The 13003-nt window shown below is 34.3% G+C and overlaps 1 protein-coding gene across 1 annotated transcript in view; it reads right to left on the reverse strand.

The window, feature by feature from the left end:
* DNAH5 (dynein axonemal heavy chain 5) overlaps positions 1-13003 on the reverse strand; it is a 272686-nt gene that overhangs the window by 202388 nt on the left and 57295 nt on the right. The window contains exons 18-22 of the mRNA XM_058306977.1: positions 11480-11645; positions 10606-10854; positions 5593-5783; positions 5420-5507; positions 1096-1229 (exon numbers count right to left, since the gene is read on the reverse strand). Of these exons, the coding sequence (XP_058162960.1) occupies positions 1096-1229; positions 5420-5507; positions 5593-5783; positions 10606-10854; positions 11480-11645 (828 nt within the window). The remainder of the gene's footprint in view (positions 1-1095; positions 1230-5419; positions 5508-5592; positions 5784-10605; positions 10855-11479; positions 11646-13003) is intronic.

Here is a 13003-nt window from a genome sequence, read left to right on the forward strand (position 1 = left end):
TTTTATTGTATTTTCAAAGATTACTGAGATTTTTAAAAAATATCTAACTTTTTATTTCGCTCTACTTGCCTTTATCATTTAGTATAGAGATTGCTATACTAAGAAGCAGATAAATATTTGTCAAATGGAATTATACGAACACTGTCCCTAGAGAAAAATTAAATACAGCACCTTTAATATATAAGAAAATAAAAATGAAAGTGCATAAATGCAAATGCTTCTGGTTCTCCCAGGAGCATGTTAAAAATAAATTTAATAAATCCTTACATTGTTATAGCACTTTTTAGCTTTTCAAAGTGCTTTCAAACAATTGTAACTCATTCTATCAAAATTGAATAACAGAAAAGAGGTACTTACTGAACAACAACTATTCCCTCAAAACTAAGAAACTTTTTTTAAATAAGAGGTCATAGTAGCAATGTAGATATGATTAAAAGAAAATGTCAAAAAGTGACTTTGACTTCAGGATTTTGATTCTTTTTTTTTTTTTTTAATGCTTTTTGACTACAAGAACAGCTTTGCCCTAAAGAAAAAAAGGGCAAGTTGAGAGAGGAGCAAGTTGTAACAAAGAAATTAATCTGCATTTACACTAATTTCCAGTACAAGTTTGTACTGACAGTGATAATATATTATTTATCCTTGGTTTTGTCTGATTTCCACATGGCAACACATATAAATTTTTACTGTAAGATTTGTCTGACTACACAAATATGAAAAGTTGACTGTAAACTTTATTCTATTTCAAATAATACTAGTATCACTGATCACAAGAAAATGAACTGTAATTCCATTCTGATTTTGTCCTTTGGGAAATATCAGATATTTTAACAGTTGGAGTCATTTGCACTAAACAAAAAGGTTAAAGCCAGAACACAGCACAGGAATAAAAGTTCTCTTTCTCCTTTCAATCTAGAAGTAAAATGATCTTTGATTAAACAAACACTTGCAAACGGTGTACAAGATGCCATTAGCTGCTGATTGGAAGAATGGTGATTGAAAGCCAGGCTACAGAGAGGACAACTCTGTGGAGTTCCAATTTCAAATGCACATATGTTGTAAAGCCAAGTACCCAGATAACAAACCCTCTTGGCATACCTTCTTGGTGGAATTGATAATCGTGCTAAGCACAGAGACTAATTTTACAATCTCTTTGTTGTCAGAAACATTCTTATAATAGTTCTTGGTTTGCACTGGAATAGGCAAGTTTACAGATGCAATCTCAAAGGTATCTAAAAGCAAAAAAAAAGATGTTTATATTCATAGCATAGGGAGCATACTTTAAAATTTAGAGAGGATAGGATTTCTAGAATGATAAAATAAATACTACTGAAAATCTCCACAAAAGCAGTAAGAACACTGGCAAAATTGTGAATACCAATTTTTGGATCTCAGGAAATTAACCAAAGGAATGCAACAATGCAAGAATATTCTTGGTGGTGGTGGTGGTTTTTTCAGGAAAACCACTGCATCTTAATAACAGTAGTGTTTTGTGGACGTTTCACTTTCTCTTTTCCCATCACCCTCTATACAGCTCTTGAACAAGTAGCCTTGCAAATGTGGTCGCTGAGGGAACCATCAGCCTAGCAGCCACTGGATGGGGCAGTCTTGGTTTGGAGCTCCTCAAAATGCCCTATTGAGGAGCATTTTGAATTGTCACTATTTGATTTGTCTGGAAGGTCCCTGGAAAATCCCCATTCACAGGCATATCTTTGTCCGCTCTGACTCAACTCACTCTGGAACACTGGCAGGTTTCAACAGAGATCAGTGCTTGCAGAAAAGAAGAAATAGTGACCTGGAATACAAGAAAATTGAAATGACAGACTGAGGAGCAGAAAGAGAAATGTTTGTAAAAAGTGAAGAGAGTCTAAGAGACCTGTGGACATCATCCAGGCTACCAATGTACACAGTATGGGAGTCCAATAAGGAGAAAAAAGAAAGTAGCAGAAGAATTCAAAAAATAATAGCAAAAAACTTCCCCAATTTAATGAAAGACATGAAGATATTCATTCAATATGCCCAACCAACCCCAAACAAGATAAAAAGAAAGAGAAACACACCCAGATATACTGAGGCCAAATAGTCAAATGCCAAAGACAGGGAGAGTTCTGAAAGCTGCAAGACAAAAGCAAAGTATTATATATTAGAGAGGCCCAATAAGATTAAGTGCAGATTTCTCATCAGAGGCCATGGAGGTAAGAAGGTAGAGGGATGAAATATTTAAAAGGCTGAATGAAAATACCTGCCAGCCAAGAATTTTATATCTTGTAGAGAGTTATTAAGACATTCACAGACTTTTTTAAAAGCTGAGGGAATTAATCACCTCTAAACCCACCCAACAAGCAATGCTAAAGGGTGTTCTTCAGACTAAAGGAAAGGACACTAGATAGTGGATTGAAGTATAATAAGGAAATAAAGACCTCTGGTAAAAGTAACCATATGGATAATTACAAATGCCAGTACTATTGTACTGTATTTTGGGTATTAACTTCATTTTTTATTTCTTATAGGTTCTAAAATACAAATTCATAAAAAGTAATAAGTCTATAGTATTGGTCATATAATGCATAAAGATATACTTTGTAACAACCATAACAAGAATATGAGGGGGACAAAGGGATTTAGGAACACTGCTTATGTTCCTGAAGATAAATTGGTATCAAATTAAACATGAATGTTACAGGTTTAGGATGTTAAACCACTCAAAAAAATCTGAAAATATGTATACGGAAAAAAATTAGAAGGGACTCAAAATAGTACACTACAGAAATATCAAATAAATATGAAAGTGTAGGAATTAAGGGAAAAAAAGTCATAAGGCTTGCAAACAGCTAATAGCAAAAATGGCAGACAAAGTCCTGCTTTATCAGTATCTATTTTAAACATAAATAGATTAACATCTTCAATCAAAGGCAAATATTGGCAGAATGGATATTTTTTAAAGCATGACCCAACTGTAAGCTGTTTGTAAAAGACTCACCTTAACTTCAAAGACACAAGTAGGTGGGAAATTAAAGGATGAAAAAATAGTCCATGCAAGCAGTAACTATAAGAGAGATGGGGAAGCTATACTAATATCAGATAACATAGACTTTAAGTAACAAACAATTTCAAGGGTCAAAAAAGTACACTATATACTGATAAAGGGGTCAATTCAATGATAAGACATAACAGTTATAAATATATATGCACCTAACAGCAAAGCCTCAAAATAAATGAAGCAAATACTGACATATTTGATAGGAGAAATAAATGGTTCTTTATTAGCAGCAGGAGACTTAAATACATCATTTTCAATAATAGAACAACTAGACAGAAGATCAATAAGGAAATAGAAGACTTGGATGATATAAATGAACAATACCTAAAAGATTTCTACAGAATACTTCAACCATCAACAGCAGAATACACATTCTTCTCTAGGTCACAAAATGAGTCTCAATAAATTAAAATATTGAAATCATACAATACATAGTCTCTGATCACAAAAGAATGAAAGTAGAAATCAGTAATAGAGGGACAATTGAAAAATTCACAAATATGTGAAATTTAAGCAATGAATTCTTAAACAAGCAATGATCAGAGAAGAAACCACAAGAGAAATTAGAAATATAACTTGAGGCAAATGAAAATGAAAACATATCAAACTTACGGATGCAGAAAAGTCAGTGGTAAAAGGGAAATTCATAGCTCTAAATACTAATACATCAAAAAAGAAGAAAGATCTGAAATCAGATAGCAAACCTCACAACTGAAGGAACTAGAAAAAGAACAACAAACTAAATACAAAGTGAGCAAAAGGAAGAAAATAACAAATAGAGAAGAGACAAATGAAAAAAAAGAATACAATAATAATAGAGAGAATCAACAAAACCAAAAGTTAATTCTTTGAAAAGATTAAAGTGGCAAAACTTTAGCTAGATTGACAAATAAAAGAGAGAGAGAATGCAAGTACCTGAAATCAGAAGTGAAAGGAAGGATATTTCTACTGAATACAGCAATTCCACTCCTAGGCACTTACCCAAGAGAAATGAAACTTCTGTCCACACAAAAACTTTTAAATGAATGTTCATGGCAACCTTATGCACAACAGTCAAAAAACAGAAACAGCCTAAAGGTCCATCAGTTGATGAATGGATAAATAAAATGTAAAATCCATAGAGCAAAATACTATCTGACAGTAAAAAGGAATGAAATATATGCTACAACATGGATGACACTTGAAAACATCATACCAAGTTAAAGAAGTTAGTTAACAAAAGATGACACAAAATGTGACTCTATTTACATGAAAAGAAACAAATCCAGAGGGACATAAATCAGATTAGTGGTTGCCAGGGACTAGAGATGTGGGAATGGAAGTGACTGCTAATGGGTTTGAGATCCTTCATGAGATGATGAAAATGTTGCAAAATTAGATAGTAGAGTGATGGTTGCTCAACTCTGTGAATACACTAAAAATCACTGAAATGTGCATTTTAAAAGGGTGGATTTTATGTTACACTAATTGTATCTCAAAGTATCCAAAAAAACATACGCTTGTTTATTTTAATGCCCTTTGGTTATGACAAAAATGTATATTCACTTTTCATTAAACATTTTTTCTTCTCAATGTATAATTTATGGTTGAACATATTTTAAGTTTAGAATATTCTGACTTTTACCCTAATCTACCAAATAAGTGATGTCTCCAAATAATAAAAAGCTTAAATGGAAAAAAATTAATAACATACTTTCTTAGATAAAATAAATATCAAGAATTGGGTAGTTGTTTTGATCTGTCTTTATCCTCAGTAGCAGAGTGTTTTAAAGGAACTTGATTCAGTTTCTCTTAATTAGTTAATTTAGCATCCTAGGGGATATGAAGCACTAATTGAGCATGGGGTCTTTTCTGTGCAGGGTTTGCTTTAAATGGAGCATGCAGAAATACAGATAACATTTATAATCATAAACTACTTGGAGTCATATATTCTCTAATTGGTCAGAATACAATCAGCATTACAAATGAAAACTTGGGGATATACAGCAAAGAGAAATCACGGTGTGTGAGCAAAATGGAATATCTGATGGGTCAAAACCTCTTTAGAATATCAGGAAATATTGCGATGATGGCAAGACATTCTCTTTCATCTTTGGAACCAAAACTTATTTTATGCCCCCCAGTTCACATCATCATATTGGAGCAAAAATCAGTGATAGACCAACAATTACAACCTAATAACCAACCACTAGAAATAGACTATAAATAATGGTAATGTTAAATATTAAAATACTTAGGTCTTGATATTTTGTAAACTTAAAACTAGCTCTTAGGTTAACATTCTGAGTTCATCTCATCTGAGAATTTCATGGGGGGAAGTATATTTAAACTTAATAAATATTGATTTACATTGACTATTTTGAAAGTTAAAAGGAAATTTACCTTGAAGTTCATTTTCTTTCATTTCATCATCAGAATCACTGTCTTCACTATTCTTCAAAGCAGCCATTTTTCTTTCATGCATTTTTTTCTGCAATATGAAAGGATATTTTTCAGCTGTGTCCCACATGTAATAGTTGGTCTGATGTGAAAGAATCTCTACATCCCACACCCACCTTGGACAACAGCTCACTGCTCCATTGTCTAACCCCTTTGGTGACGTTGACGATGCACTCAACAGCTTTGTTCAATGTTTGCTGTACATCTTCCAGGGCAGGAGCCATGGTGATGTTGGGAATGGCCAGAGTGATGTTTGCCCGGAAAATGGGCAGATTGTTCTGCTTCATCTTGGATGGACTGTTACTATCTGAATTAACCCAAAGCAGGGAAGACTTAATATTTTTAACTCAAAAACTTTAAAATGGAATTTACAACATTTTTAACCAGAAAAATTAAAGCACCCAGAATATAGCTGGAACATTATAGGCGCAAAACATGTATTTATAGAATGAATGAAATGAAAACTAATAGAAGATGAATTTAGCTCAAAATACAGAAAAATTCAGTGAAACCCAAGCTATTTTCAAATTATTGTAATTTATTGGTACATGCTCCATAAAGAAAATCCACTGTGTGGGATCAGCTTCTATTGGAATGGTTGCCTAAAATGTTGAAGATGATGATATCCAAATAACAGGTTGGCAAGAAATTAAATGTAGAATAAGTAAGCAATGAAGAATAAGAACAACTATGAGACCAAGACAAGAACCAGAGCCAAAACAAACTGGTTATGGCAAATAACCAATGTGTAATTTTAAATAATACATATACCTTTCCTAATACCTTATGTATAATCTAAATTCAAATTAGTTAAAAAGGGGAAAAGAAAATAAAGTGTAACCATCACTCATTGATAAGGAGCTTTTAACATTGGATATATGTACATATGCAATTAAAATGTATATATGTATGCATGTATGTGTGTACACAAATTTATGTATAACTATGCATACATATACATATATATCACACATCGCTTTAAAAAGAGTTACAAACACATGGAACGTACAATGTTGGGAAACACTTTTTATTTAATATTCCTCATGTCAACCAACATTTGATAAATTCTACTGATATCTCTGTGTCAAAGAAAAGGACTCTGTCTCATAGAAGAGCACTCTCTTAAACAACCAATGGGTTAAAGAAGAAATCAAAAAGAAATTAGAAAATAGAGACAATGAAAACAAAAATATACCACAAAAACTTCTGGGATGCAGTGAAAACAGTGCTGAGTGGGAAATATATAAAAAGAAAACCAAATCCAACAGCATATTAAAAAGAGTAAACTCTATGACCAAGTAGGATTTATCCTAGGAATGCAAGAGTGATTCAATATATCAAAGTCAATCCATATAACATAACACATAAATAAAAGAAGAAGTAAACCCACCTTTTTATCTCAATGGACACAGAAAAGACATTTGACAAAATCCAAACTCTTCTTTAGAAAAATACTCAGCAAACTAAAAATACAAGGGAGCTTTCTCAACAAGATAAAAGCCATTTGTAGCAGTTTGGTATAGTTATGAGTTCCAAAAATAGACATTGTATTATGTTTGTAAACTGGTCTGTACCTGGGCATGATTAAATTATGATCAGGGCTTTGATTGGGCCACATCAATAGGGTGGGGACTCCCCCACTCACCCTACTCCCCCACCCCACCAAGGAGTAGGGACTCACCGAAAAAAAAACATGACAAAGGACAGAGTTGGGATTTTGAAGTAGGGGTTTTGACGTTGGGTTTGATGCTGGAGCTTTGAGCTAAAGCCCCAGGAAGTAAGCACACGGAGGAGCTTGGTTGTGAGGAAAGAGAAGCAAGCCCTGGGAAGACAGGAACCCAGGGAGTCTGAACTCTGGCATATGTTGGCAGCCATCTTGCTCCAACACGTGGCAAAAGACTTTAGTGAGGGAAGTAACTTATGCTTTATGGCCTGGTGACTGTAAGTTTCTACCCCAAGAAATACCCGTTATAAAAACCAACAAATTTCTGGTATTTCACAACAGAACCCCTTTGCCTGACTAACAGCCATTTATGAAAAATCCACAGCTAACAGCACACTCAATTGTGAAAGACTTAAAGCTTTCCCCTAAGAGCAGTAACAAGACAAGAATCCATTCTTTCACTGCTTTTATTCAATATTGTACTAGAATCTCTAGCTAGAACAAGTAGGCAAGAAAAAAGAAATGGGGGGAGAAATAAATAAAATAAATCTTTAAAAAAAAAATATATATATATATATGTTATTCAAATTGGAAAGGAAGAAGTAAAACTATCTCTATTTTCAGGTGATATGATCTTACATAGAGAAAATCCCAAAGGAATCTGCAAGAATATTATTGGAGCTATTAAAGAAATTCAGCAAAATGTCAGGGTACAAGATCAACACACAAAAATCAATTGGATGGCAATGACAATCTGAAGAGGAAATTAAGAAAATAATTCAATTTCCAGTAGCAACTAAAAGAAAAATATCTAGGAATAAATTTAACCAAGGATATAAAAGAAAACTACAAACCACTGCTGATAGAAATGAAAAGAGACCTAAATAAATGTCAGGACATCCATGTTCATGGGTTGGAAGAATTAATGTTGTTAAGATGTCAATACTACCCAAAGTGATCAGAATTCAGGGCAATCCCTATCAAAATTCCAGCAGCCATTTTGTCAGAAATGGAAAAGCCAATTCTCAAAATCATATGAATGTACAAGGGCCAATAACTAGTCAAAACAATTTTGAAAAAGAAAAACAAAGTTGGAAAACTCATACTTTCTGATTTCAAAATGTACTACAAAGTGACAGTAATCAAAACAGCATGGTACTGGAATAAGGATAGATAAATAGACAAATGGAATAAAATTGAAAGTTCAAGCACAGACTCACAGCACACATCTATGACCAACTGATTTTTGACAAAGGTACCAAGTTACACAATAGAGAGAGAACAGTCTCTTCAAACAGGTGCTAGGAAAACTGGATATCCACATATAAAAGAATGCAACTGGGCCCCCACTTCACACTGTTAACAAAAATTAATTCAAAATCAACCAAGGACTTAAATATAAGAGCTAAGATTTAAAAATTCTCAGAAGATAACATAAAGGCAAATCTTTAAGACCTGGAATTCACAAGGGATTCTCAGATATAACATCTTAGCACAAGAAACAAAAGAAACAAGAGATAAATTTGACCTCATTGAGATTTAAAAATTTTGTCCATCAAAAGACATTATTAGGAAAGTGAAAAGACAATCTACAAAATGGGAGAAACTAGCTGCAAAGCCTATATCTGATAAGAACTTAATATCCAGAATATATATTTTTAAAACTTTTAAAACACAGCAACAAAAAGACAAACAACATAATTAAAAATTGGGAAAAGAACTTGAACAGACATTTTTTAAAGGGATATACATCTGGTCAATAAACCGATGAAAAAATGCTCAACATCATCAGCCATTAGAGAAATGCAAATCAAAACCACAATGAGAAATCATTTCATCTCCGCAGGATGGCTGTTATCGTAAAAAAAGGAAAATGGCAAGTATTGGAGAGAATATGGAGAAATTGGAATTCTAGTGGACTAATGGTGGGGATGTAAAATGGTGCAGCCACCATGGAAAGCAATATGGCTGTTTCTCAAAAGGTTAAATACAGAATCACCATTTCACTGTGCAAGCCCGCCCTTAGTCATACACCCAAAGGAAGTGAAAACAGTGTCTCAAACTGATACTATACACCAAGGTTTGTAGCAGCAGTATCCACAATAACCAAAAGGTGGAAACAACCCAAATGTCCATCAATAAATGAAGGAATAAATAACATATGATACCTGCACACAAGGGAATATTATTCAGCCATAAAAGGAATGAAGTTCTGAAACATACTGCAAAAAGGATGAACCTTGACAACATTATGCTCAATGAAATAAGCAAGGTATATGAAGATAAATATGGTATGATATCACTTATATGAAATATCTAGTAATAACAAATTTGCAGATAGTAAGTAGATTAGCAGTTACCAGTAAATGATGGGAGTTTTTGCTGGTGGGTAGAGAGTGTGTGTAAATAGAAATAAATGTTTAAGAAAATGGCTCTAGAAAAATGTTCAACAAAATATTATCAGTAGTTATCTATGTGTAAGAGAGAAAATAGGAGTAGGTAAAGAGAGACTTAGTTTGCTTATATATTTTTATTCTTTGAATTATACAAAGAATATATTTTCTATTGCTTCTGTAAGTTTTAAAAGAAAAACTGAAAAAAAATTAATAAATAAGTAAAAATGAACCATCTTTCATTCCAAAGTGAAACGCAACAAAAAATTATACCAATGAAAACATAATTTCAAAGTTTCCACATATTTTCAACTACTTATCTGCTTTTAATTAAAAGTTAAAGACATTTTCCCTCAAGTACTAATATTCAAAATAAATTGGTTCTATTATCCCATTATTTTTCAGTTTTATTTAATTACTACTATTACTTTTTTCACTTTTTTAATTTAAAATTGAATTTCAGAACATGTCTAGATAAGATGGATTTTCGTTGGCCCACTGGAAAATGAAATGTCTGTTTCTGAGTTGCTAAGGAAGAAATTATTGTATTGAGAATAAGGAAACCAGCTAGGAAGTACTAAATTGGTAGAAAAATAGTCAAAATTTTTTACTTTCAAGAGTGTGTCATTAATAAGACTTTCTCACTTTATAATACTGGCTAATAACCTAATTATTTAGCAACTATATCAAATTTTTCATATATCTTCTTTTAAAAGTATGTATTTTTCTTAAACTAAAATAATTCATTTTACATGTAATTTCTTACTACAGAAAGATTAAAGAAATGTTGATTTTTCTGTTTGCTACTGACAAAGGCTAAGTGACCTAACACAAATCACTTAACTTCTCTACTTCTGTTTTCTCAGTTGTAAATTGAGAATGACAATATTCAATTCATAGAATTGTTGAGATGACCAGACTTCATAATTCATATAAAGATTACAACAAGATACTCAATAAATGGTAGAGAGTTAATTATTTAAATTGACATGAATTCACACACACACACACACACACACAACAGCAGCCTCTACACCTAGACGGCCAGTAGGCAAACTGTGTGGAATTCCTACCTCGGAAGTTCATTGTGGTGGAAGAATGAATGCGCTTGCGGATGGCCTCTAGGGTGTTCCTTGTGACTTTCAGAAGAGCATCTGTGTTTTGATGGTTGAAATGAGAAAGCAACTCGCAGGCTTCTTCCTCCAACATCTCGATGCCTTTCTTCTTTCTCTTGATAGTCAAAGGCAGGAGGCCAGGCCTCAGCTCACTGGCATGGCCTGTGAGGGAAGATGCTAAGGTATCAGGTTTTCCTTCTCTTTTAGCTGGTCCATGAGAGATAGAAAGAAAAAAAAAAAACATTTTGAAGTTAAAGGTAAGAAAATTAAGAAAAATTATATGCAAATTTAAAATCACTTAAATATTGCCTTAGAAAGTGATGTCATCAAAAGGTGGGAAGAGGAAATGATGAACTGATGGAAGCCTCTCTTCCACTCTGTGAGGAAACACCAATAGGAGAGGAAGGAGCTATGACAAAGGGTCCAGTACTGTCTTCCACCAACAGCATAAAACCTTGGGGGAATAACTTCCCTTCTCTGTGTCTCAGTGTCTTCATCTGTCCCATAGGAGGTTTGCTCCAGTCTAGATGTTTTCCAAGGTAGTTCCAATCTGTGACTACTTTACTGACAAAGTGAAATAAGGCACTACCATATCAAAATGCAAAGAGAACTAACAAGGGCCAAGACAATGTACTTGTCTGTGAAGCTAAACAAAAATAATGGGAATGAATTACCTATATTGCATTATGTTCAGAATCATAATTTCATATTTATAATTAAAAAATTGGAGGGGTGTCTGGAAAAGTGTGAAATTAACTGCTATATAAAAAATGAAATTTATTTTAAATGAGTGTACTAGAAAAACAGACTTTTCCAGTACCCCTTCTCTTACCTGAATTTTCACTTTTTGAATCAACTCTATCCTCACTAAATACTTTTCCACTTTCTCCTTTAGATGGAACTTCCACATCCAGCAGCATATTTATTAGTTCATTGACTGCTTCTTCCACCAATGAGCTTTTAAAATGTAGCATCTGAGCACCATTTACGCAAAGGTCCTATCAAAGTAAAATTAGCATGATGTCATATTTATTTATCTGGCTCTCAAGAGCACTTCAGTAATGGTAGCAATGCCATGGGTTCAGCTTCCAGGTGAGGTTTTGGCCAAACCAGGCACCCTATAAAGGAATGTGTTCAACAAAGAGGATGAAATAAAAGAGAGTGGATAGACTAATATTACACTTAATTCTCCAGCAGTAGAGGAAATAACCTTGAAAGTCATCAGCAGCCTCTGTTCCCATGAAGTTAATTTCATAAAACATAAATCTGCTCTGGATAGTGTCTTTCTTTCCTCATTCTTCCCAACAAGCCATAATAATCTCCTTACTAATGTCAGAGCTATTCTCCTCTCCAACTGATTACACATTTCTCAAGAATAAGAGTTAAAAAATAAAAACTACTATGATTGAAGCACTGTGCTCAAATCTGTGAAGGATGTATAGATAAAAAATGATGAAGATGAAGGAGGAGGAAATAGGTAGTTAGGTTGTTGGGTAAGTAGGTGATAGAATAGATAGATGGAGGGATAGAAGGAAGGAAGGAGGTAGGGAGGGAGGAAGGAAAGTAGATAATAGACTATGGAGGGTGGATGGATGGATGATGGGTGAAAGGATGTGATGTGATGTGGATACAGTCAGTGATTTACCACCTAGATGGAGAGAAAAAAGCTCATGAATCAGTGGACTCTGTCGATTGGTCACAGCCCCCCACTCATACCAACTTTCACCAACGTTTATCCTGTTTCTAATGTTCTCATGGACCATCCCCTCCAAACGTGTCAGCCTCTCATTTCTTTCACCTACTTAACACAAATGAACTCCACCTTCACTCCACTCATGCAAGGCATATGGCATTTAATTCTGCCATTAACATTGGATCACTCTGATAAATCCTGAAACAAATTATTTTTTTAAATGTATTTATTTATTTCTCTCCCCTTCCCCCCTCCACCCCAGTTGTCTGTTCTCTGTGTCTGTTTGCTGCTTCTTCTTTGTCTGCTTCTGTTGTTGTCAGCAGCATGGGAATCTGTGTTTCTTTTTGTTGCGTCATCTTGTGTCAGTTCTCCGTGTGTGCAGCACCATTCCTGGGCAGGCTGCACTTTCTTTCACGCTGGGCAGCTCTCCTTACAGGGCGCACTTCTTGCACGTGGGGCTCCCCTACACGGGGGACACCCCTGCATGGCAGGGCACTCCTTGCGTGCATCAGCACTGCACTTGGGCCAGCTGCACACGAGTCAAGGAGGCCTGGGGTTTGAACCATGGACCTCCCATGTGGTAGACAGACGCCCTAACCACTGGGCCAAGTCCGCCGCCTGAAACAAATTATTAAACTTCTTTATCACCCAATAAAGTATACA

The sequence above is a fragment of the Dasypus novemcinctus genome, chromosome 2 (assembly GCF_030445035.2).
Source record: "Dasypus novemcinctus isolate mDasNov1 chromosome 2, mDasNov1.1.hap2, whole genome shotgun sequence".
In the NCBI taxonomy this organism is placed as follows: domain Eukaryota; kingdom Metazoa; phylum Chordata; class Mammalia; order Cingulata; family Dasypodidae; genus Dasypus; species Dasypus novemcinctus.